The 26,422-nt window shown below is 51.0% G+C and overlaps 1 protein-coding gene across 1 annotated transcript in view; it reads left to right on the top strand.

Moving 5' to 3' along the window:
* PTH1R (parathyroid hormone 1 receptor) overlaps positions 1–22,672 on the top strand; it is a 48,125-nt gene extending 25,453 nt beyond the window's left edge. The window contains exons 6-12 of the mRNA XM_051806152.1: positions 1,800–1,953; positions 10,489–10,549; positions 11,980–12,046; positions 15,126–15,220; positions 18,087–18,228; positions 19,371–19,412; positions 20,417–22,672. Coding sequence (XP_051662112.1) covers positions 1,800–1,953; positions 10,489–10,549; positions 11,980–12,046; positions 15,126–15,220; positions 18,087–18,228; positions 19,371–19,412; positions 20,417–20,779 — 924 coding nt within the window. The 3' untranslated portion in view covers positions 20,780–22,672. The remainder of the gene's footprint in view (positions 1–1,799; positions 1,954–10,488; positions 10,550–11,979; positions 12,047–15,125; positions 15,221–18,086; positions 18,229–19,370; positions 19,413–20,416) is intronic.
* The last annotated feature ends 3,750 nt before the right edge of the window (positions 22,673–26,422 follow it).

Here is a 26,422-nt window from a genome sequence, read left to right as displayed (position 1 = left end):
AACCTCAGCCATTCTGGGATAAACTTCCTGCCTTCACATTTATGTGGCTTCTCAAGCCTTTCACAGCTCCTGCCCCCACCAGGGACCTGCCAGCAACCCCCTGAATCCAATCAGTGCCTGTGGAGTGTCCCACTGTGCACCCAAGTCATCCCAAATGGAAATCTGGTGTTGTGTTTCCTTCCCATTCCAAGATCCCTCTCATTAACTGGCTGAGAAGGAAGCACACTTCAGAACACTCACTTTTTGGGAAGAACCCCAAATGTTTCACTGCATTGTCTTCTGTTTCTCCTTGGGCTGGACTCATTCAGAGGAATAATTGGGATAATAAATGGCATTCTTTGAATATTAGCATTTTAATGGCATCTCCCATTCTTCTGGATTGAAAGGCAAATAAGTGATGAAGGCAACAATTAATGGATTTCTCTTGTTTCCAAGGGAAGTGGGAGGTTTGCAATTATTGCCTGATGCTCCCGGGGGGGGGTGGGTACATGGTGTATTTTTACAAATATAAAATAGAAATACAGGATATAAAATTTACTAGATATAAAACAAAAAAATACATAAAAATTATTATTAATCCCACCTGGAAGGGGATTTTTAATTGGTCTTCTATTTAAACTCACTTTGTAAAGGAAAATGTGTCCATATCTTACTGACAGACAAATATATGGATATATGGATATAATATGTGCATATTCACTTTGATTGAGAAGGGATTAGCATAAGAGCCATGCCAAGATAAAAAAAAAATCCCTTTTTTGTTTACAAGGTGCATATTATTGACATTTTCTGCCAGTCATTTGTTTTCCTCTCAAAGGAAGGGACACCCTGCAGATGTGATGCTGTTTGGTAGTCACAGGCTTCCCATGAAATCCAACTTCCCAGACTCCAAGAATGTCCCCACTGGCAAGAGATGGCTTTACACGTCCCTTTGTGCCATTTAACCCCACGTGGCATCAACATTGTCCAACCTTTCTCTGCCAGAGCTGAGACATTTGCAGGGAGGGTGGCTTTGCCCACTCTGCCTCAAGGACTGGCAGGTCACAGTTGGGGTTTTCCTTTAGAAAGCAAAGGATTTCAGCCCAGTGTGGGGTGAGAGCTCAGCTCATTCCACATCAGTGTGTCCTGGAGGTCTCCAGCAGATGTCCCCCCTGGCAGCTCAGCTCTGTTCAGAAGCACCTTGGGATTGGGAGTGAGAACCTCCAGGTTCTGTTTGCTCCTGGAGGCCCAGGCTCCAGAGCCCAGAGCAGCCACTCGGGGTGTCCTCACATCTTCTGAGGACAGACAAGCAGCCCTGGAGGATCCTGGCTTGGACATCCATGGCAGGATGGGGTGACTTGATCCATAAGATCCCTCCATGAGCTGAGGATGGGATGAGCTCCAAGCGATGGGACTTGCACCGGGTCACCCAGATGGAGCCGACTCGGCCAACTTTGTCCTCTGATATGGACAAGGGACACAGGGAAAAGAGGAAATACAGCTGACCTAAAAGGTTTGTGAGTCCTTCATCAGTAGGTTGGCAGAGAGCAGGATCAGGAAATCATCTCTCCACAGGTTTCCTGTCCTCCAACAACTCCCAACTCACCTATTGGAAAAACAAAGTTTGGCTTGGCTGCTTTCTCAGTTGGTCACCTCTTCTGTTCTTGTGATGATTTTTCCTCCCTTATAATTGCCTGACTTACTTCTCCCTTTCTCCACCTTGTTTCCCACCCCATGCTGGTTCATTCTGCCTTTGTGGAGAACGGGAATTCCACCCCGCGTTCCTCACGCGCCTTCCTGTCCTTCTGTGCTCGTTGCAGGTGGGCTGTAAAGTAGCTGTTACCTTCTTCCTCTACTTCCTGGCAACCAATTACTACTGGATCCTGGTGGAAGGGCTCTATCTCCACAGCCTCATCTTCATGGCATTTTTCTCAGAGAAGAAATATCTTTGGGGATTCACATTATTTGGCTGGGGTAAGTCGTGGCTGCTCCTCACAGCTCCCCTGGGAGAAGCAGTTTTTGGAGATGGTCGTGGGTATAAATAAACACAGGAGAAGGGATATTATAAAAAAATACAGGATGAGCATCAGAGCCCCCCGGTGACTCTTGCAAGGACAAGGTTTCCCTCCTGTGAAAGCTTTATCCCTTCTGAAGTGTGGGATTTCCACTGTGGCACCCCCAGAGTCTCTGGAAGGATCAGCCCAGGCTTGGAGAGACAGCACATGGAGTCAGGGAATCCCAGAGTGGGTTGGGTTGGAAGGGACCTTAAAGACCATTTACTCCCATGGGCTGGGACACCTTCCACTAGCCCAGGGTGCTCCAAGCCCCTTCCAAGCCTTCCCGGGATGGGGCAGCTTCCAGGGATGGGGCAGCTACAGCTTCTCTGGCAGTGCCTCCCCACCCTCCCATCCTGCCATCCTTCCAAGAGGGCTAAATTTGGCATTTAAGGATCCTCTGAGTTCTCCCCATCTCCTCCCAGCGCTCCAGTCGGGCTGGAGGGGCAGAAAGTTGCCAGAGGCTTTGAGCATCTGCTCCCAAAGCTCTGATTTCCTCCCTCTGACCTCAGCTGCTTTAAAAAGCTCCCTGAGGTTTCATGGAGCACCGGTGGAAACCTGCAATTTGTGGGGAAGGCTTTTTTTTTTTTTTCCCCTTCCTTTTCTCTTTCAACTTGGGCATCTTTTCCGTGAGGACTGAGGAAGGGGCGGGATGTGGGTGCGGGAGGAGGCGTTGTGGGCACACACATTTCAGGCAAAAATGTGATTTCTGTTCCCTTCTGGCCTTAGTTTTTGGCTTCCAAGGAGTTATGAGGTGCTGGGAGGCTCAGGACAATAAAACAAGTGCCCACAGTTGTCCCAGAGCCTGTGGAGTGTGAGGGAGCACGGGAAGTGTCTTGGATGATCCCTGAGGACACAATGGAGAGTAATGGGCTGTGGGTCCACACTGGAGCTCCCAGCAGGAAAAACCTGGTCGAGGGGGGGGGTCTGTGGTTGCTCTAAACTGTGTGGCCCAGGCCTGCTTCCCACATTCCAGGTTTAAAATGCACCTGGCCACATCCTGACTGCAGCCTGGGACGAGGTTCATGTGTGCACCACGCCAGCCCCATCCCAGAGCTGCATTTCTTAGGGAAAAGAGCCGGTGTTTCCAAGCAAGGATTGAGTTTATGAAGGATTGGAGGTTTCTGGGATTCAGGCCAGCCTGCAGGAGTCTCCCCAGCTTTCCTCCTTCCCAAGTGGGATATGGGGAGAAGCTCCTTCAGTTGGTGACGAGGTCAGAAACTGCTGGTGCTGCCACAGGATAAGGATGGGAGGTGTAAAAATGAGTCTCAAATTGGGAATCCATCTCTCAGGAAAAGTCTAGACCTGGACAGCTGGAATGTTTAGGGGAAAAGAAAATAAATAAATAGATATTTGACAGGGCTTGGAGCAACCTGGGCTAGTGGAAGGTGTCCAGGGCTTGGAATGAGATGACCTTTAAGGTCCCTTCCAACCCAAACCATTCTGGGATTCTGTTTTGTGGATGGGGCATTTCCTACCTCAGCTGCTGTGGGACACAGAGGGCTGCAGGTGTCACCTCTTTTTTAAAACAAGTGGACAAACCCCCAAATCAATTAAATTAAATTAAAAAACAGAACAAAATAAAACAAAACAAAAACAACAAACAAAAAAAACCAAACCAACCAAAAAAAAAAAAAACCACCACAGCAACAAACCAAACCCATCTTCTTCAAGTAAAATTGGCATCTTCAAGTAAAATTTACTTCTCAGAAAATGCCATTGAACTGTACAGAGCAGAGACTTAAAGAATTGATTCCCCAGAGGGAATTCTGGAAGAGAGGGGAGCAGGAGGAAAATAATGCCATATGTTCCATGAGAAAAACCAACTCTCTGCTGCTCAGAACTCAGCCAAAGGAAAACAGCCCCACAGGCAGGAGCTGCCCTCATTAATTCCCCCAAGCACTGCCAGGGAATAATCATTTTATCAGAGCAACCGCAGAGCCCGGGTCCCACCTGTCACAACACCCACCGTGGATGTGCTTCCAAGAGTTTGAGGCTGCTCCATTTAAATTCCTCTGGAATGAGAACACAGGACCCCTCCGGTGGCATTTGGGCTGCCTGTGTTTGGATTAGCATGATAATGTTCACACACGTATTGTTTGGATAGTTTTTTGGGCGCTGGGAAGGGGCAAACCAGTCCAGGAGCCACTGGAATCAGTGGAAAAACTCTCCAGCTCCCTGCAGTGGGCACTGGATCCTGCCCAGGCCACAGCAGGGAAGGGCACAGAGCCGGGGAGAAATAATTATGACGTTCCACGTAGGTACAGAAAAGGTGATTTTTGTCCTAAAAACAATATCATGACAATAAACAGAGTTGGATTCTTCCTGCCTGGAAATCTCCAAGGAGGGAAAGGGGTGCAAAAATCACCCTCCGAGGTGTTATTCCAGACTACTGAGGAAACTGGGATATTTAGTTACTCTTTGATGTGAAATCCAAGGATTTCTGTCGGGTCTCTTCAATCCACAACCTCGCTGGCACGAGGGAGCTCAGCTCCATCAAAAGTCCTCATTCCCTCCTTCCCAGGGAGACCCCGATGGCAGAAAGGGACCTGAGAAAATTAAATCAATAGTGACATTCTGGGCAACAATAAATTCCCCAGCAGCTGTTTTGGGAGGGAAGCCCAAGAGCCGTGACCAATAACTGGGAAACCCAAGCTGATCCCACTGGCATTTTTCCTTCACACCGTGGTAATTCCCTGCAGCTGGACCTCACTTGGATTTCAGCTCCAGAGGATTGGAGAAGGTAAATGGGGTGTGAGACTGTTAGAGGTGCTCAGGTCCAAAAATTATCTAAGCAGGAATCATCCTTTCCTGAGGGAATTTGTACCCAACAGGAGCACAGGCATCAGAGGGTGTTGTTGTCCCTATTTACCATCAGGAATATCAGTGGTGCCAATGCCCTGCCTCCCTTTCCTCTGCCTCAGGTTTTGTTTCTCTGTCAGTGTAACTCCACTTGGGCTCTCAGGTAATTCCTGGGGTTCCACCTTTCCCTTTCTCTGGCAAGTTAAACTTCCCACGTGAAAAGTCATGGAATGGCGGGACTGCTGAGGTCGGAAAAGCCCTCCAAGATCATTCAATATCAGGCAAACACGACACAGAGGAGTTGATTAAACCCACGCCTTGTTCCTCAGAGAGGGTTTTAAACCCCAGGGAGCTCAGACCAGATTCCCCCTGGGCTTTACCCACAAACCCTCTCCCAGAAGTTGCTGTTCAACCTCCTCCCTCCCTCCTGGCTTGGAACCACTATTCCAGCCACCAGGAGACACGGACACGGGGAAAGGCCCAGAGGAGAGCAGGGGCTGGGGAGAAGCTGCCTGTCCAGCAGCTGCATTGTACACACTGTGTGTGGCACCGGAACGCACAGCGCATGCAATGTGGAGGCTGGGCACGGCACTCACGGCACCGCCGGCACCGTCACACCGGGCTGGGCTGGGGGGGACTGCCCTCACTGCACCCATCCCACACCCATCATCCACCCATCCCACCCATCCATCCACCCATCCATCCACCCATCCCACACCCATCATCCACCCATCCCACACCCATCCATCCACCCATCCATCCACCCATCATCCACCCATCCAACTACCCATCCATCCACCCATCCCACACCCATCCATCCACCCATCCATCCACCCATCCATCCACCCATCCATCCACCCATCCCACACCCATCCATCCACCCATCCCACACCCATCATCCACCCATCCCACACCCATCCATCCACCCATCCCACACCCATCCATCCATCCACCCATCCATTCATCCATCCCTCCATTCATCCATCCCTCCATCCATCCATGCATCCATCCACCCATTCATCCATCCCTCCATCCATCCATGCATCCATCCACCCATTCTTCCATCCACCTATCCATCCATCCACTATCCACCCATTCATCCATCCATCCATCCATCCATCCATCCATCCATCCATCCGTTAATCCACCCAACCATCCATCCACCCATGCATCCATCCATCCATCCATCCATCCACCATCCATCCACCCATCCATCCATCCGTCCATCCATCCACCCATCCGTTCTTCCATCCACCCATCCATTGACCGATCCACCCATCCACCCATCTATCCACCCACCCATTCATCCACCCATCCATCTGTCCGTCCATCCATCCACCCATCCATTGACCCATCCACCCACCCATCCATCCATCCGTTCATCCACCCACCCGTTCATCCACCCATCCACCCACCTATCCATCCACTCACCTATCCATCCATCCATCCATCCATCCATCCACCCATCCATTGACCCATCCACCCACCTACCCACCTATCCACCCATCCATCCATCCACCTGTTCACCCACCTATCCATCCATCCATCTACCTGTCCATCCATGCAACCCTCCATCCATCCGTCCATCCCTCTCTTATTCCACCCATCCATGCATCCATTCATGCATGCATGCATTCATCCATCCACCCATCCACCCACCCTTCCATCCATCCATCCCTCCATCCATCTATGTAACCCTCCATCCCTCCATCCCTCCCTCCATCCCCCCATCCCTCCCTCCATCCATCCCTGCCTCTCTCTGCACTCACAGCCCCCAGGAGATCACAGGATTTTTGGACACTCCTTTCTCTGGTGGCTCGGCCAGATGGATTTATCCATGGATGACTCTCCTGAGCCGCAGCCTCTTGGCTCTCCTGCTGTTTGTGGGGATCTCTGAGGACCTCAGGCCTGACTTTTAATGGTTGTCCCATCAGTGGGAACTGTGAGTGCTCAGCAGGAGGGATTGTCAGTCTTGGGGCATCACACACCAGGAATTTCAAGTGGAGACACCAAGAGGTCAGTCATGACCCTCTGGAAACAGAGGAGATGTTGGAGGCAAGGTTTTTGCTCCTTCTGGAGCACAAGTGTGATGAGGAGAAGCTGAGGGAGCTGGGGGGGCTCAACCTGGATAAAAGGAGGCTCAGGGTGGACCTTCTGGCTCTGCAAATCCCTGACAGGAGGGGGGAGAAGGGTGGAATCAGTCTCTGCTCCCAGGGAACAAGGGACAGGAGGAGAGGAAACGGCCTCAGGCTGTGCCAGGGGAAGATCAGGTTGGATTTTAGGGAAAATTCCTCCTGGGAAGGGCTGCCCAGCCCTGGCACAGGGATGTGGAATCCCCATCCCTGGAGGGATTTCCAAGCCCTGTGGATGTGGCACTTGGGGACATGGTCAGCGGTGGCCTTGGCAGATCTGGGAAATCATTGAACTCCGTGATCTTGGAGGGCTTTTCCAGCCTCACCAATTCTGTGATTCCATGACTTTTCCCATTGAAAGTTTCGCTTGTCAGGGGAAGGGAAAGGCTGAACTAGGAATTACCTGCCAGCCCAACTGTTCCATGTCACACCGACCAAGAAACAAAACACGAGGCAGAGGAAAGGGAGGGAGAGGATTCCAGCCACTTCCTGTAAATTTAAGGACATTTACACTTCAAAAGTGCAAAAAAAAAAGAACGATGGAAGGGACACAGAAAGACAAATGTAGCAATAAACCGGGTGCCAGGAATTCACTCCATGGGCTTTGCAGAAAATCTCCAGGATCCTTTTCCTAAGTTGCCTGCACAGGGCGAGGCAGCAGCACAATAAATGCACACAGGGGGATTTTTTAGGGGTAACTCTTCTCTCCTGGGTATTTTGTTACTGCCTGGACCCTCAAACACAGCACAGGATTAGTGGGAATGGGAACAGTGTCTCCTGCGAAGGGCAGGACAGGTTTGAGGGGAACAAATTCATGTCAAATACACACAAATCTCTGAAACAATCCATCTTTCAAACATCAAACTTCAGTATACAGGGAGAATATCCAATATATCCCAGACAGCCTCTCAATATGAGCACTTTCCCATCAATATAAATGGGAATATCAGCAAAATTAAACACATTTAAGTCTCTGGTAGCTCAGTCTGGACTGTGCACCTATTTTTCATCTATAGGTGAATAAGAGTGAGGAGGAAAGAGATGGTGCCTGTTCCATGAAATCCTCACCTCCCCAAGCCCTCAGCTCCCCACATTCCCAGTGCAGGGGTCAGGTATTTTCCCTGCAGTGCCCCCAATCCCAGGGATTGCCGAGCAGGGTGCATTCCTTATAAATGTGGCTTTGTAGGCAGAGCTGGGCCTGAGTGGGGCCCTGTGTTTAATTATTTATGCTTTCTTATATTACTGCTGCCTTTGGAGGTGCCAGCCCAGAGAAGGCCCCCGTTGTCCCCACGAGGAGCAGACAGACATCCCCTGCTCCACCCCCGGCCCAGGAAAGCGCCCGTGGTCAGGAAAGCCTTTAAGCACCCTAATGAGACTTAAGTGCATGCTGAAAGTTAAGCCTGGCCTTATTCCTGCCCAGCCCCAAGGAGCTTAGGCTGTGAACAGCATATTTACAGTCCCCGGTGATAAATGTCGCCTTTATTTATTTTTTAATATTTTATTTTTTTTTTTTTTTTTTTGCACCTGAAAGGGCCTGTTCTTCCCGATTTGTGGAAGCTACTGTGGATTCGATCCTGCCTTTTAAGGGAAGCCAGTAGGGGACTCAGTTGTACAAATAACTGGACCCTATAAAAATAAATAGAAGATTGCATTTGGATATTGGGGGATTTTTTTTCTCGAGGAGGATGATGCCCCAGTGTAGCTGTGCTGAACTGAGGGTGGTTCATTTGGGAGCAAACCTTTGGCTGCAGCATTTTGGGAGCGTTGCCCTAAATTTGAGCATTTCTGGGCTTCAGGCAGCAAGTCTGCCACACTTAACAGAGCTTCTCACCCATCCAGCCCTGAGCTGGGAGAAATGGGCTGAGCCTGACTCCAGATCCCCCTCTCACTGCTGGGAAGGAAGGAAGAAAATGCCTTGGGAAAGGGGTGCTGCACAAAGCCATTGGGATCATAGAATCCCAGAATGGTTTGGGTTGGATGAGACCTTAAAGATCATTGAGTTCCCACTCCCTGCCATGGGCAGGGACACCTTCCACTAGCCCAGGGTGCTCCAACCTGGCCTTGGACACTTCCAGGGATCCAGGGGTAGCCACAGTTTCTCTGGGAATTCAATTCCAGCCCTCCCCACCCTTACAGCCAATGATTCCTTCCCAATATCCCATCTAAATTTATCCTCCTTCAGTTTGAAGCCATTCCCTGTGTCCTGTCCCTCCATGCCTTGTCCCCAGTCCCTCTCCAGCTCTCCTGGAGCCCCTTTAGGCCCTGCCAGGGGCTCTCAGCTCTCCCTGGAGCCTTCTCTTCTCCAGGGGAACCCCCCCAGCTCTCCCAGCCTGTGTCCATAGGAGAATTCTCTGCTTCCAGTGGAATGAGTGGGACAAAACAGGTCTCAGTCCCTCCTTCAGGCACTGCAGGCCGTGTGTCTGGAAAGCAGTGACAGAGGAAAAACACAGGAGGACCTGAGGATTTATCCTGTCAAATCCATGACCCATTTCAGGCCCAGAGCAGCTGTTTCTCTCCCAAACATCCATCAGGAGGCAGGTTCAGCCTGGATCACTCCTGGCCAGCAGGCTGGAAAAGCAAAGTGTCGTGTTTTGCAAGGCAGGAGGGTTCAGTGAGGTGGACGTGTCCAAACCATGGCATTTACCTTCCAGAAATCTTCCCCTGCCACTGGCTGTTCACCATGTGGGCTACAGGAGAGGGCTGGGATGGAGATCAAGGAACCACAGAATCGTTTAGCTTGGAAAGGACCTTTAAGACCATCCAGTCCAACCATCCCCAGCACTGCCAAGGCCACCACTGACCATGTCCCCAAGTGCCACATCCACAGGGCTTTTAAACCCTCCAGGGATAGGGACTCCCCCTGGGCAGCTGTGCCAGGGCTCCACAGCCCTTTCCAGGAGGAATTTTCCCAATATCCAGCCCAAACCTCCCCTGGCACAGCCTGAGGCCGTTCCCTCTCCTCCTGTCCCTTGTTCCCTGGGAGCAGAGACTGATTTCACCCTTCTCCCCCCTCCTGTCAGGGACTTGCAGAGCCAGAAGGTCCCCCCTGAGCCTCCTTTTCCCCAGGCTGAGCCCCCCCAGCTCCCTCAGCTGCTCCAGCCCCTTCCCAGCTCCATTCCCTTCCCTGTACACACTCCAGCCCCTCCATGTCCTTCTTGACATGAGGGATCCAAAACTGAGGATGTTCCTCAGTGTTGACCCCTCATCTCACACCAGACCTTATTTAGTCCACTCTCTGCACCATTCCCACTTCCAAGGCATCTTCCCTGGCTACAGAAGACAGTGAGGATAAGACACAGAATTCCCAAACTCTTCCTTCTCACACCAGACACCCCCTTGGCAGATTGTCCTTCTCATCTTGAGGGGCCCAAAACTGAACCAGATCAGATCTTAGATGTGAGAGATGAGCCTTTCCCAGCCTGAATGTTGGAAAACTGCTCCTGTGCCCTTCCTCTACCCCCCTCCACCCGGATTTTTGGAGTCAAATGCCCCTTCTGACCCCTGCCCTGTGTTCCTTGCAGGCCTCCCAGCTGTATTTGTCACAGCGTGGGCCAGCGTGAGAGCCACTCTCGCCGACACAGAGTAAGTCCTGCTGGGTTTTCTGCTCTTCCTTTCACTTGTGAAGCTTCTGTGGGGCTTGTGGGCGAATTCCAAGGGAAAAAGGAACCAGGCAAAGCCAGAAGTCAGCTATGGAGTTATGGAACTCTTGAGGGAGGGGTGTGGGGGGGTTGTTATGGCAAGGAAGGATGAGGGTTCCTGACTTTCCCTTGGTTCTCTGCGATTTGCCATGGAATGGGAACACCTGCAGCTGTTATCCCGGGGGATAAGAGGGATCATTTCCCAGCTAGGCAGGGACAAGGTCTTCGAAGTCCTAAATGAACAGGAAGGGATTTGGGACACGGCAGGTTCAGCACGGCCAGAGGAGGTTTGGTGCTGGGGAGGGGGTGAAGGTGGAACTCCTCCACACAGGACATGTGGATCCCAGAATCCCAGAATGTTTGGGTTGGGAGGGACCTTAAAGCTCATCCAGTTCCACCCCCTGCCATGGGCAGGGACACCTCCCACTACCCCAGGCCCCATCCAACCCAGCCTTTTCCCCCCTAAAGCCCAGGTCTGACCACACAGCAGGTTCCATCTGCCCACCATCTGCCCCCAGGAGCGTGGGGGTCCCCAGGAAACATCCCAAATGGCTTTGCCTGGGAATACACTGCTTTCCAAAGGGGATTTCAGCTCCAGGTTTGGAAGGATGGGTTAGCAGAGCTGCTGAAGTGCATGGAATCATTCCAAGGGGTTATCAGAGGGTGGTGGTTGGGGTTGGAAGGGATCTTTAAAGGGCATCCAGTCCAAGCCCCCTGCCAGGAGCAGGGACACAGCAGGGACCCAGGACCCCAAGGGGCCTACAAGGAAGCTGGAGAGGAACTTCATCAGGAACTGTAGTGGCAGGACAAGGGGGAGTGGCTTCAAAGACACAGAGTATGTTTAGATTAGAGTTTAAGGAGGAATTCCTGACTGGGAGGGTGGGAAAGCCCTGGCACAGGATTCCCAGAGAAGCTGTGGCTGCCCCTGGATCCCTGGAAGTGTCCAAGGCCAGGTTGGAGCAACCTGGGCTAGTGGAAGGTGTCCCTGCCCATGGCAGGGGGTGGAACTCAATGATCTTTAACATCCCTTCCAACCCAAACCATTCTGGGATTCCATGTTCCTAAGTCATGAGCCAGGAAAGCTGGATTACTCCAGGTTTTTTCCTGGTAAGGAGGTGAAGAAGAAGTGGAAAAGGATTGGTTCCTGCCTGGAGGGGGCAGGTCTTCCTGACCGTGGAAAGGAAGGGAGAGCACAAACCACCCCTGCCATGGCTTTGGGGCAGGAGAAGGGCCATTCCAAACCCACCAAGGTCCTTCCACCACACCAGGCTCTGGAGGAAGCCACCCTGCCAGGGGGGATTTATCCCAGGAGACACTGGATCCGTTGCCCTCCATCCCCTCTGATTTCCTGACGGAACATCCATCTCTCCTCAGGTGTTGGGACTTGAGTGCTGGCAATTTAAAATGGATTATTCAGGTGCCCATCCTGGCAGCTATCGTGGTGAGTACCCACTCCTGGCAGGAGAGGCAGTGCCTGTGGTGGGATGGGAAGAGCTGAGCCAGGATTCCCTACTCCAATAATTAATAACAATCTACCCTTAGTAATGTGGGGTCTTTATATATCCAGTTTAAGGGCCTTATTTTTTGACCTGCCTGGAAGTTTGACAGTTTGACAGCACAGGGCTTTGAGAGACTTCAAGTTTTGCTCAGGAGAGAAAAATCCCACCTTTCTGACCCTAAAATCCAACATGCAAACCAGTATTTCCAACCCATACCATACTGGGAGCTCTCAGGGGTCATTCTGACCACCAGTGGGAAGAACTGGGATCTGGGGTCTGGAGCTGGAGCAAATCTTTTCTCCAGGAGTGTTTCAGTGTCATCAAATTGTTCCAGACTCATCTTGCTGAGCTGATGAAAAGCTTGGGAAGCCTCCGAGGTGGGGAGGGAAGTTAAACCATCCCAGCTGTGATGGGACACCTTAATCACTGATGGGGGGGTTATTCCAACCCCTCCCAGGAGCCAGAGGGGACAGAAAGGATGCGGGGATGTTCTCCAGCCCCAGGGCTGAGCTCTCCAAAGCCGGAGAGCTCGTTATAAAATGAGATTATCCACACAAGGGGAATCCAGGGGTGGTTTTGTGTTTGCCTGAGCAGCGTCCCAACGGGGTGGAGAACCTGCTTTCCCAGATTTCCTTAATTCCCCTGGAATTGAGGTGAGTGAGGTGTTTGGGGCTTTGGGGGGTGGGGCTCAATTTCTCCCCTCTGCTGGAAATTCTCCCCAATTCCTTCTGCACCTTGGAAGAAAAGGATCCCCCCCCCCAGCCCACAACGTGGTCACCAGGAATGAAACAGTGGGATGGAGAAGCAAGTTCAGGTGGTTCCAGGGGCTGAATTCCAGCAACCCCCTCGCATTTCATGTAAAGCCCAATTAGCAGAGCAGAAAGAGCCCCGTTGAGGCTGAGCCCTGTGCAAACGCTGCTGCTGCAGGAGGCTGTTTGCAAAGGCAGCCATTGATCCTGCAAACAGATTCTGTGGCTTGTTTCTGGTTAACTTCTGTGGGTTCACATTGTTCACTTGGCTGCTTTCTCCATTCCCTCACTGGCTGCTCAGATGTTGCTGCACTAAGTTGTGCATTTTCTGGATGTACTTGCAGAGAATTTGGAGGTAGAGGGGCTTAAAATCCTTCTCTCCTCTCCTGACTTTGATGTTATTCCGCTCCCTGGATTTCTTTTAAGATTTAGCACAGTTCAGGAAATCAGGGGAGTTTCCCTTCTAATTGTGGTGAGTTTGGACATCTTTGATTTAGCCAGAACAAGATCTCACTTTGGAGCCTTTGAAGCCAAAAACACTCATATGAGAAATAAATCCTGCTGGAGGTTTTATTCCCTTTGGGATTGGTTTCCAATGGAAAGGAATTATCTGCTCCCAGGCTCTGCCTGGAGGTCTGTCCATCCCTCCCTCACAACTCCCGTGCCAGGCACTAAATCCCAACCAAAGGGAACTCTGGGTGTTAAATTCCCACAAAATGGTCAAACAGATACAGGAGAGAAATTTTCCTGGTGGCCCTTCAAGGGAAAGGGTGTGGCAGGAGCTTCCTCCCTCTTTTCCAGAGGGGAACTCGTCAAAAGTGAACTTACACCTCGTTAAAGGCGAAGGAATCCAACCCCAGGAGACAAAGCCGTGGCAAAACCAGGCCCTGCTCGTTCAGCAGCTCAGGGAACTCCTTGTAACAGCGAGGATAATTATCCATTGGAACGACTTCCCAAGGGTTGTGGTGGGATCTCTGTCATGGAAACCCCGGGAGAGCCAGATCTGCTCTGAAAACAGAGAGGTCTCCTGGGCTGGGCTGTGCCAGAGATCAAACCACAGGGTGACAGATGGTCCCTCCTGGCACGAAATTCCAAGCCTGTGTGGTTGTTTGGTTCCTTGAAACGCTGCTCCGGGGGCATCTGGGAGGTCAAATGACTGCTGGGAGCTTCCAGAGGAATTCCCAGGCCCGGGAACACGGATGTGCCTGGTGCAGTCCCACAGTGGGGCTGCATCAGTGCCATGAAGGGGGTTGGCTGGGCCAGCTGTAGGTGGAATCCAGGGCAACCAGCCCCTGAAGAGCTCCAAAAACCCGAAAATCTCTGGAGTGTCAACCTGGTTTTCGTCTCCTTTAAGGAGCCAGGAGATGTTTTGCCATTCAATTTTGCCATGTGAGCCACCAGGAGCATGTGCCTGGAGGGCAAGGTTGGATTCACAGGGTCATCAAGGCTGGAGAAGTTCTCTGAGGTTGAGCCCAACCATTCCCAGCACTGCCAAGGCCACCACTGAGCACGTCCCCAAGTGCCACATCCACAGGGCTCTTAAATCCCTCCGGGGACGGGGATCCCACCACTTCCCTGAGCAGCTATTCCAAGGTGTGACCATCTGGATCGGCTTGGTTGGGCAGTTAACCACGAGCTGGGGTCACAGGTGTGTCTCCCAGTATCAGAAGCAGATATTCCTCCCTGGCTGTCCTGGTGTGACCCACACCCAGCCCCTCTCCAGGGAAGAGCCGGGGGTGAAGCCCAGCAGAGGTTTGACAGTCCCATTGCTCTTGATCTGTCACCTCCACTCAGGTCCACTCTGTGTCTCCATCACAGTGCCTTTGGCTTGTTCTCCTTTCATTTTCCACATGGAAACATGGAAAGGCATCCTACTAATGCTCCTGGTGTCCTGGGAAGGTTTGAATCTCAGCCGGGCTGCGAGAGAAAATTATAACTTCATTTGGGTCTTTTCCCAGGAATTGCCCAGTTTCCAGGTGCCTGCTGGGCTGGCTGGCTCAGATTTGGGGCTTTTCCATGTGAGGTGTCCTCCCCTTGTCAGAGAAAGCCCTTCCTTTCTCTCTCCCAGGGGTAAACCCTGATAAAATCCCACCAAACAGGTCATTCCCGGGAAGCTCATCCCTTCCGCAGGAGGAGCTTCCTCCACAGCCACTGCCTTGACTCCCCCGGGGGGAATGAACCAACTAAATGCCTCTGCCACCACCTGGATGTGTGTTTTTTAACAGCTCTCCTTTCTCTGTTGTTGTTTTCTTTTTTTTTTTTGTCCTTGCAGGTAAATTTTATTCTTTTTATCAATATTATCAGAGTCCTCGCCACCAAACTACGGGAGACGAACGCGGGGAGGTGCGACTCGAGACAACAGTACAGGTGGGTCCTGGGGCCTCTCCACTGCAAAACCCATGCTAGAAGTGGATTAATTAACTAATTAACTAATTAACTGACACTACTGACATTTGCCAATCTTGTTTCCCTGGGGGGAAAAAAGTGGGATCTGGCCATACAGTGTAAGAGGAATGTGAATTTTAGAGTTGATTGTCCGTATTTTCCTTTAAGAAAACTAATTTTCCTTTAAGAAAACTAATTTTCCTTTAAGAAAACTAATTTTCCTTTAAGTAAACTAATTTTCCTTTAAGTAAATTAATTTTCCCTGTTTCCCCTTTGCACACACCCTCTGTCTGCTTCCCTGTGCAGTTACTGTGGTTCAGCAACTGGGGGTTATAATTCAGATTTGTGGCTGATATTTCTCAGGAGTTTTTGCAGAATGCAATCCCTCGATCAGATTTAGTGGTTTTGCTGACATTTTCAGAGGATTTATTATATTTTTCCTTTTTTTTTTGCTAAAGATGCATTTTTAGTGTCAAGACTTTATTTAGCCACCAGTGAAACGCCAAATGGGGGGTTGATTTTTTTTGGTCACCTCTCAAATAAATAAAAGAAAAAGATCATGTATTAACATTTTCTGTGATGTTCTTAGAGTCTTGATGCATTATTTTTCCCCGAGCTTGTTGGGAAAACTCTCATCTCGCACGCTGTGAACAAAAAAAGACTGGAATATTTTGTGAGGGTAATTCTGTCACCTCCACAGACTGATTCTGTGGTGTACATGTGGCCATCCAACCTCTGGCTACACCTTTAATTGAGGAAAAGTGTAGCTGTAAAGTTAAATTTTAGAAGGTGGTAGGAGCATATCAGCCTGGCCAACCATCTGTACTGCTGTCAAACTTGGTTTGGAATCCACACTGGCAAAGGCAGTTCCATCCATGGTTCCCTACAAGAGTAACCTGTGTCAGCTGTACCTTTTGGGGCGAGGACAAAGCCCTCATTTCGCCCCCCTGGCTTCAGAGGAAGCCCGGGGTGAGCAGTTCCTGGGGGCTGCAGCCACCTCAAACAGGGTGGGGAGGATTTTGTCTCCCAAGTCTGGTGCTGCAGAACGAGCCAACAGTTTAAACATCTCCTCAGCCCTTCCAGCCCTACCTGGAGGACCTGCCTCGTAGGTTAGAGAGGAATTCAAGCTCTTCAGCCGGTGTAGAAGTGACTGTGCTGCTCTTGAGCCAAGAGTGCAGAAATTAAAGCCTTTTTTATGTTGTTGAAGCCCCTAAAACGTGTATCCGTTGCCTCATTTCCATTTATTTCCCTCCTGTGCTTTGTGAAATTTGGTCTGCCTGTTAAATCTGCCCTTCAGCGGGTGTTTGGTGCCTTTGCTGAGATGACCAAGACATTCCTGCCTCTTTGCTGGCCTTCCCTTGTTTGTTGTGTTGTGTTTTCCCGTGTTCCGCCAGCTCTTCTCTCCTGATAATTCGGGTTATTTGCAGCGTGGTCAAAACCAGACGGAACAAACAGATTGCTGAGACGCCTCTGGTGCTTGAGAGCTCCCAGGGCTTCCCAGAACATCCAGGACTGACCAACATGACCCATGGAAAGGGGGGAGAGCAGAGTGATGGGGGCTGCAAACCATGAGCTCGCTGCCGCTGCCTCCCCCTCCGAACCCCCCCCTGTTTCCTTGGAGGCAGGAAAGGACATTTTGGCAGGAAAACACCTCTCCATTTTTATTTTTTTTTTTTTTTCTGCCCTGTCAGGGCTCTGATTTATCTGTTTATTTACTTCTCCCTGGCTGAAAGTTGCTGTTAATCATGGTTTGGATGGGGCTTTCTCCTTCGGAAGTGTCCTGTTCCCTCGGGGGTTTGCAGTTGCTGGACAGAGGCCCTACCAGCCCTTTCTGGGGGGAATGTTTGCCCCTGTCAAGAATTGCTGCTCCTGGTGACCTGCTGGAACTCTTGGCAGAGGGTTTAACCCTTCAATTAATGCCACTGATTCCCCAAGGAGCAAACCCAGCCAAGTGCTTGGGTTGTGTGGAGCCTCCCCCCAGTCCCCAGCACATGCTGAGATTCAGCTGCTTCTTTAGCAGGAGGTTTTCCAAGTGATCTTGCAGCCCAGAGCACCTCCTGAGGGTGTCCACCTTCCAACCCCACAGGCCACTGTCCTCTTCCCTTAGATAGCTGGAATAACTCTGCTCCCAAATGCACTTCCCTCTCCACCAGCCCTGCCTCTGACCCAGGGGGGATGTCCATGGTGTGCCTCAACAAGCAGGAAAATTGGGATTGGAGGTGCCCTCTGGAGATCATCCAGTCCAACCCTCCCTGCTCAACCTCCTGCAGGTTGTGTAGGACCATGTCCAGGTACAAAATGAAGGAGAACATCCTTTATGGACAAGGATTTAATGCCAGTCAGGGGCTGAGGAAAAGGAGAATATCCTTTAGGGACAAGGATTTGATGTCAGTCAGGGACTGAGGAAAAGGAGAACATCCTTAGGGACAAGGATTTGATGTCAGTCAGGGGCTGAGGAAAAGGAGAACATCCTTTCTAGACAAGGATTTGATGCCAGTCAGGGGCTGAGGTGAAGAAGAACATCCTTTCTGGACAAGGATTTGATCCCAGTCAGGGCTGAGGGCTGGAAGAGCAGCAAACATTCCTTTCCAGCCACCTTCCCCCCCTCCACCCATGATCCTGGAGACAGCCTGAGGCTGGAAAAGACCCTTCTGTGCCTTCACCTTCAGCAGCATCCCCTGGGAGGGGGTTGAGGTGGCCCATCAGGACAGGGGTTGTCTCACAAGCCATAAGAGAAGGAACAGCTTGAAATTCCAGGTGGCCCCAATTCCACAGGAGCTGTCCAAACCTAACCAGGGCTCCTGTTCCCTCCCCTCCACTAATCCCCTCTCTTTTCCTGTGCCCACAGGAAGCTGCTGAAATCTACCCTCGTCCTTATGCCTCTGTTTGGAGTTCACTATATTGTTTTCATGGCTATGCCATACACAGACGTGTCAGGGATTCTTTGGCAAGTTCAAATGCACTATGAAATGCTGTTCAACTCTTTCCAGGTACTGGCACTGGGGAATTATTGGGGGGAAACCACGAGGATTTCAATGGGGAGAAGGGGGAATTGGGAGTGCAAGCTGCCTCTGGAAGCAGGGCTGCTTTTACAATACACAGTGATTGACAGTATTTGAATAGATATAATTTTATAACATAAATATTATAATCATCTTTTCTAATATAAAGATTATAAAATATTTGAAAATATTTTCTCTTTTCAAAGCACTATATTTATGTTATTTGTATTTATAAAGGCCAACAAAAAAAAATGGTCCTGTTGAAAGGTAACTTTACCCCACAAAATAAACCCCTTTAGACCCAGGTGAGACATGAGCTGGTGGAGATCCACAGAGATGTTGCTTTAAATTACCTTCCCATTTTCCTGCCCCAAGTTGTCTTTCAGTGCTGAGTGGATTCCTCAGTTCCTGGAAAAAAGGGAGGTTTAGTTTTAGGAATGGTCCTGTGGAAGACACAGCAGCAGGAATTAGCAACTCTGCAAGAGAGCAGCGTTTGGTCACCACTGAGAGGTTGACTTTTGGCTCTCCTGTGCTCATGGGTGACCAGAGTGGATGATGAAGGGTGGACAGAAGGTCCAGAGAAACTGGCAGGGAGTTGGAGCCCAAACCTGCATTCCTGTGCTTCCACAGTTCCTGTTGGATGGGATAAAACACTCAGCAAGAGCTGGGGGAAGTGTTGGCCAACACAAAGGTGTGGGGGGTTTGCTCCCAGCTGGATTCCTTCGCTGGTCTCACTCAGCCAGTTCTGCTCCAGTCACAGCCAGAGCTGGCAAAGGCCCCTCGGGACCATCTTCCACCCTCCCTCCCACCCTCCAGGAGATCAGCCACACATAAAACACTGGGAATTACATCCAGGAAGTTCCTAAACACCTTCAGCGAGGCAGAACTCCCCGTGTTCCCAGGGCCCCCCCACCATCCCAGAAGCCCTGCAGAAGCTCTTCCCAATGCACCCCACCCCTGTACCCCGTGTCCTCCCTGTCCCTCAGGCCCCCCAGATCTACTGTGCCAATTTTACACAGCAAATGCTGAGTGTTGCTCCTTCCAGAGGAACCTGGGGGTGAAAAGAGCAGGAAAGAGGATCTCCCACGCAGCCAAATCCCCACTAACACCTTGGTTTTTCTTCCTTTCAGGGATTTTTTGTCGCCATCATATACTGTTTTTGCAATGGAGAGGTAAGTCACCAACATCCTCGGGATTCCCCCCCCCTTTTAGGACAGTTCCACACACAGGTGGATGAACATCAGCACCTCCTCACTCCTTAGAGTGCCCCAGCCCTGTTTGGCACTCCAAGGTCTCTCAGTCCCCACTTTTGTTGGTCTGAGACACCCAGGCCAATATGTCCCCAAAAACGACCTGCTGGAAGTACCTAATGGAGATCAAAATGTGGGGGTTTTATCATTTCCCAGCACTAGGGCTGGTTAGTGCTGCTTCAGTTCAGCTCTGTGGCAGGAAGAAAAGTGGATTGGTGGAGTAGCTGCCTGACCAGAAAACTCTTTGGATTGTCCAGGGCCTTTTGACCCTTTTTTTTTCCTATTTCCAGAGCAATATCCTCTGATTTCTTCATTTCCATTAATTCCCTCCATTGCTGCAGACTAAGGAACTAGATGGGAAAGGACTTTCATGGACTGGCATAAAGCTGGTTTGTCCTAAATTTGGAGATTTTAAGGGGAAATGTAACTTCAAATATGAAGATTAAAACAAGGCAAAATCTGTACCGTGAGGGGGATTCATCTCATCCCAGCTTTAGCCATCTGGTTTAGATTCAGTCTAAAGCAGTCTCAGTCTACAGTAATAGATTAATTCTAAAATAGTTAACTCCTTCCTAGAGGAATTTCTGGGCACTCAGGTGCCTCTGGAGGTTGTTCATCCCATTTTTCCTTGATTTCATGGTATGTGAGGGGATTCTCTCCTGGGTTTGCTCTTGGACAGAGTTCACCCCCATTTTCAGCCAGATGTTTCCAGCCACTCAAGCTTCCCAGCGCCAAATATTCCATGTGGAAAGGGGAGATTTCAGGTGAATTTGCTGTTCCTTCCAATCCCACAGAATCACTGACTCCCCTGAGCTGGAAGGGACCCACAAGGATCATCAAAGCCCAACTCCGCCTGTGGATCCCACCTCCTTCCTGCCCCTCTCTCCTCCCTCTCACGCTTGTTTTTTCCCCGCCTTTTCCCCCAGGTCCAAGCAGAAATCAAGAAGTCATGGAGCAGGTGGACTTTAGCCCTTGACTTTAAAAGGAAAGCACGAAGTGGGAGCACAACCTACAGTTACGGACCAATGGTGTCCCACACCAGCATCACAAATGTAGCCACAAGGGGAGCGCTTGCCCTCCATCTCAACACGAGACTTATCCCAGGGACCCTCAACGGACACCGGAATTTGCCAGGTTACGTGAAAAACGGCTCCATTTCCGAGAATTCCATGCCTTCCTCCGGGCCGGAGCAGTACAACAAGGACGAGGAATATCTCAACGGCTCCGGCCTTTACGACGGCGACAGACCCACGGCGCTCGTGGAGGAGGAGAGAGAGACAGTGATGTAAAGGGAGGAGGGGGAAAACAAGCAAAAAAAAGGAAGCCAAAGGATGGAAAAAGGTTCCCGGAGAGCATTTAGTGGGTGACGGAACATCGGGCCGCGCGTGGAATGCCGAGGGTTTCCGTGGAGTTTCCCCGTTCCGTGGAACCGGAGGTTAAGTTATGTGGGAGAAACAAGCGGGGCCACCAAGGTGGATCCCAGCCCTGGACTCAGTGATCCACGTGTCCCTGGTGTTCCCGGGACCACAGAGACACCGGGAGCTGGCCAGGGAGGGCTGGGAAGCACCCCGGGATTCCTCGGAGCTCTCGGAGAGCGCAGGCGGCCGAGGAGGACGGGAGGCTCCCGGGGGCTCGCAGGGAGGGTGCAGTGCCATCACCTCGAGGGGGTGCAGCCACCCCGGGCACCCCCCCTTTCAGTCTGGTTTGCCCTCTGCCCACAGGGCCTGCCTGGCACCACCCCCGGGGTGGGCACTCGGCCCAAAATCCTGCTCCCTCCAACCCGTCGCGCGTCGTCCTTCCCTCGGGGAATCTCCTCGGCAAAGTGCTCCTCGGGGCTGGGGAGGGTTCACAGCTTGGAGCTGCAGGATCCAGGCAGAAAACTCTCCTTCCTCTCCCCGAGTCCCGGTAGCAAGACAGGAACCGGTGGGAACTCAGGATGGAAAATGTGGTTCTCAGAGTACGCGACGTTTCCGTTCTTCCAGACGCAGCAGAGATGGAGAGGGGCCTTCCAAGGGCAGGGAATTCACAGATCTGGGAGGGGGGGGGAGGCTGTGGCTAAAATCAGTTCAGAGGGGACCTGACTCAGCCCTCCCTTTTTAGGGAGCTCATGGAAAGAAGCTTCATTTCATTTTTAAACCTCTAAATTGCTCCTCATTCTGTTCCCCAAAAATCCCGATCCACTGAATCATAAAATCCCAGGGTGTTTTGGGTTGGAAGGGACATTAAAGATCAATCCAGTGCCGTCCCCTGCCATGGGCAGGGACACCTTCCACTCTCCCAGGTTGCTCCACCCTGGCCTGGAACACTTTCAGGGATGGGGCAGCCACAGCTTCCCTGGACAACTGGTCCAAACCCTCCTGAGGAGAAAGATTCCATCAGCCTTCTGCCTGTATCCCTCAGAAGCACAAACTGTGGGATACAGCCAGACAAACCCACCTTCATGAGATCCAAAGGCAAAATTTCTTGGATAAAAGCACAGGGATTGCTCCTGGCTGGTCACCTTCTGAGCTTCCTTGTTCTTCATGTTTTGGTCCCACACAACTGGACACCAGGTCACACTTTGAGTTGGGGTCATCTCCAACCAAAGGCACTGTCTTTGCCTGGAGATGTTGAGATGAGGAGATCCTACTGTGGGTGCCTCCAAAGGGAATAGCACAAGGAAGTGTCTCCTTCCTTCGGGAGAGGGAGACCAGCAGGGTTTTGTCCCTGGGCAGAGTTTCCCTCCTTGGTGCTTTGGCCGAGGGTCCCCAGAGGTTGTTCTCTGGTGGATCTCCAGCAGCAGCGAAGGGCTGAAGTCCTGTTGGCCACCAGTCAGTTGTGCTGGGGCTGATCCTCCAGGGAAGGGGCTCTGCCCGTTCCCAGCCGTGATGCAGAACTGGTCAGGAGGGAGAAATTAGGAACAGCCACCAAAATTCCCACTGCAGCAAGTTCTGCTGAGCCAGCCTGGTCTCTCTTTCCAGCCTGTGTCCCACCACCACCATTCCTTTGCTCCAGTCCAAGACTCAGCTCCTCAGGGGGCTTTTTGTCCTTCTTTCTTCCTTTCCTTCTTGGCAGGTTTCTGGGAACTGAAGCATTTTGACCACTTTTACTCCAGTGGAATAGGAAAGAGGTATTGGGGAAGTTTGGGAAGGTGAGGAAAATGGGAGAATCTGCTCTCTCTGTTCTGATCCTGTGATATAATTGTTGGGTCACATCAACCAGAACTCCTGAGGTGCATCCAGTCCATGCAACCAGCTGGTCTGCAGAGGGAAATGAAGGGCTGACTTCCCCCAAACTCTGAAGGAAGGCAGGAAGAGGAGCTGGGATCTTGACCTGTGTCCCACAGCTCCTTCAACAACCTCCCAGCTAGGGTCTGAGCCAAGCCCAGGGAAATCAAGGGGAAAATCTCCTCCCCTGGACATCTCTGAGCTCAGGATTCAGACCTGCTGGGGGACGTGGGGGCTGAGCAGGTCACAAATCATGGAATCATGGAATCATTAGGGTTGGAAAAGCCCTCCAAGGTCCTCGAGTCCCCCCTGTGCCCGATGCCCACCTTGTCCCCCAGCCCAGAGCACTGAGTGCCACGGCCAGGCCTTCCTGGGACACCTCCAGGGCTGGGCACTCCAAACCTCCCTGGGCAGCCCCTGCCAAGGCCTGACCACCCTTTCCATGAAGAAATTCCAGCTGATGTCCAACCTGCCCCTCCTCTGGCCCAGCTGGAGGCCGCTTCCCCTTGTCCTGTCAAAGAGCTCTTTAAAAGCCAGGATTTATTTGTGATGTTCTTGTGGGATTTCACAAGTCAAATCCCATCACAACCATTTCCCACCAAATGGCAGCTGTTGAAATGTAAATTTTCAACGACTGATCTCTTTTCGTGCTCTCCCCTTCTGCCCTTCCCGTTTTTTTCTCACTCAAAAAAAAAAAAAGTCTTGGTTATCATTTCACCCATGGAACAAAGAAAAAAAAAAGACCAAAAAACCTCCAAGCACTGACTCAGTGTTTGCTTGTGTTTGTCACTGAGAACTCAGGATTAAGGACGTGTTTGACAATCACTCAGCACAGTTCAAGGAATTAGCAAAAGCCATGAAATTATTTATAAACAAATCCAACACCCTCATCAAACCCAGCCCTTGCTGCAATGAGTTTGGCACTGGGTTATTTAGAATAAATGTCTAAAAACTCCTGCTGGACACAGATAAATTTACAGGCGCGAGGGATGTACAGAGGAAGAAATAATATTTTTTAAGCCTTTTTTAATTGCAAATCATGAATAATAGATTTGAGGGGGTCTGGGGGAGGATTATGTGAGTGAACAATATTCCTGCAAAAATTGAGGGAATGCTGATACCAAACCAGGGGGAAAAGTGACATCCAGGCATGGCAGAACATGTTTGGCAAAGCCTGTTCCTGCCATTCCTGGGCTGATCCCAAACTCCTGATTTGAGGGTTTGGATCAGGACTATCAACTAGAGATCCAAGGTCATCCTTCCCTGATTTTAGTGAGGAAAAAAAATCAGACCTGTGGTGTCTCAAAGCAGAGAATAAACCCCAATTCATGGCTGGGATTTGCTCTGGAAGGAGGAGCAGAGGGCAGAGCCTTTGGGTTCAGAGCAGCCCCTTCCCTCCCTCCGTCACCAGGAGCTGAGGACATTCCTCAAGGGGAGTTTCTCCCCATCCAAAGGTCTGGATCCACCTGGGGGGACAGTTCCTCTCCCCTCTGATTTCCCAGAAGGCCTCAGGAAGCAGAAACACGGAGAGTTTTGGATGGATTTTCACCATTCATCCGATGGCCAAACCCTGCAGCCACCTCAGGGCTTGTGCCCATCCCGGGTTGGATCCAACGTGGGATCCTGGAGCAGAGAGAGCCTTGGGGGTGGGGGCAGCAAATATGTCATGGAATCACTGTCCTGGAATCAGCCTGGAATGGTTTGGGCTGGAAGGGACCTTAAAGGCCATCTCATCCATGGGCAGGGACACCTTCCCTGGGCCCAGGTTTCTCCAGCCTGGCAAAGACAGGCAAAAAGGCTTCCTGAGGTCCATCCCAAGGAGGAGGCAAAGGTGCAGAGGAGCTGCTGGCCTGGATTTTCCCAGTTTCCCTCCTCCCTGGTGTCGGATTTGTGCCCGTTTTCCTCTCACCCTACAGAACCTCTGGCATTACCCAGGAGTCCTGCAGTCCCTCTCACCTCTCCAGGCCTGCTGGGCTGGCACAGGACTCATGGACTCATGGAATCTCCCTGCTCATCTTTTGGATGAGTGTCCCCTTTTCCACTGGGATTGGATGGGAATCCCACCCTGGAGGGTTCATCTCCTTTTGCCTCCCACCCACAGCACCACAACCTCCTGTTCCTCCTGAGTCCTTTCCCCTTGATCTCCCTCTTTTCCAGATGGGCACAGAGCTCCTAAATCCTCCTCAGCCTTTTATTTCTTCAGGAGGACTTCTGGCAGCAGTTTGGTCCTTTCTGCTTTGCAGACAAATGTTTTTACACCTCCTCTCCCCTGCTTGGTCTTGGTTCAGATGAGATCATGTCTTGTCCTATTCCCCACCATTCCTCAGCTCTGCTGCCTCTTGTCTGATACGTTTTGGAGCCAAGAGTTCACAAAGGTCTCCCAAAATCCAATTCTCCAGCCAGGGGTTGGCTCTGTTTATCTGTTTACGGGCAATCAGCTGAAGGTCACGGAACATCCACGGCGCTGGGAAGAATTTCCCACTTTTTAAACTATAAAAACACACCAAGAGGGAAGATCTCCAAATTTTTCTTCCTGTTTACTGTCTTGTCAAACTCAATATCTGGATTAAAACTTTTCGCTTCAGGTTCTGACGGATCAAAAAGTTAAGAAACCTCATTTATAGGTTGGGTTCTCTCTTTTTTTTTTCCCCACTGACTGATTTTTCTGCACTTTCCACCTCAAAAGCTTCAAGAATGTTTGATGAGCAGAGGGCTCAATCCATCCCCTGACACTCCTGATCCTCTCACTGGGGTCAGTGGCTCTCACCTGAGACAGGATTGCACGAAATGAGAGGAATCACTTGAGGAGTGAGATGTTTAGGAATCTGTCAAGCCTTTCCAGGTGTTCTTGTTGGTGGACGTTGGTTTTTTCCACCCCTTGGTGCCCCTGAGTTTGGTGCAAACCAACCTGCCGTGGGAACTTGTGGCTCACGTCCCCTCTTTCTTCACTTCTCTGATGACCTTCGGGCTGGGAGGGGAAGCAAAGGGCACAGAGAGCAAGGAAAACACCCCCTGCCTTTCCCCCAGCCCTGGCTGGTATTGGTTGGCACGCAGGGAACCAAGTCAGCTCAGGTGGGATGTGCCCCATGGCATGGGCACAGCTTCAGCTGCTGCTGAGAAACACTGAGGAGACACTGCCAGGCTGGGCTGGGCTGGGCTGGGCTCCCTCCCAGCACCCAGGGCTCCAGCTGGCACAGGAACCACTCCTGGCCAGGGCACCAACTGGCACAGGAACCACTCCTGTCCTGATCAGCCTCCTCTGCCACTGCCACACACTGCAGCACTTTGCCAGGGATTGCCAGGGATTTTCCTTTCCTTTTCTTCCCCTTTTTCTTCTCCATTCCTTTTCTTCCCCTTTTTCTTCTCCATTCCTTTTCTTCCCCTTTTTCTTCTCCATTTCTTTTCTTCCCCTTTTTCTTCTCCATTCCTTTTCTTCCCCTTTTTCTTCTCCATTCCTTTTCTTCCCCTTTTTCTTCTCCATTCCTTTTCTTCCCCTTTTTCTTCTTCATTCCTTTTCTTCCCCTTTTTCTTCTCCATTCCTTTTCTTCCCCTTTTCTTCTCCATTCCTTTTCTTCCCCTTTCCTTCCCCCTTTCCTTTTCTTCCCCTTTCCTTCCCCCTTTCCTTTTCTTCCCCTTTCCTTCCCCTTCCCTTTTCTTCCCCTTTCCTTCCCCCTTCCCTTTCCTTTTCTTCCCCTTTCCTTCTCCCTTCCCTTTCCTTTTCTTCCC

The sequence above is a fragment of the Manacus candei genome, unplaced genomic scaffold (genome assembly GCF_025592945.1).
Source record: "Manacus candei isolate 608988 ecotype Guabito, Panama unplaced genomic scaffold, ASM2559294v1 h1tg000066l, whole genome shotgun sequence".
Classification (NCBI taxonomy): Eukaryota; Metazoa; Chordata; class Aves; order Passeriformes; family Pipridae; genus Manacus; species Manacus candei.
This window is presented reverse-complemented; position numbering and strand designations above follow the sequence as displayed.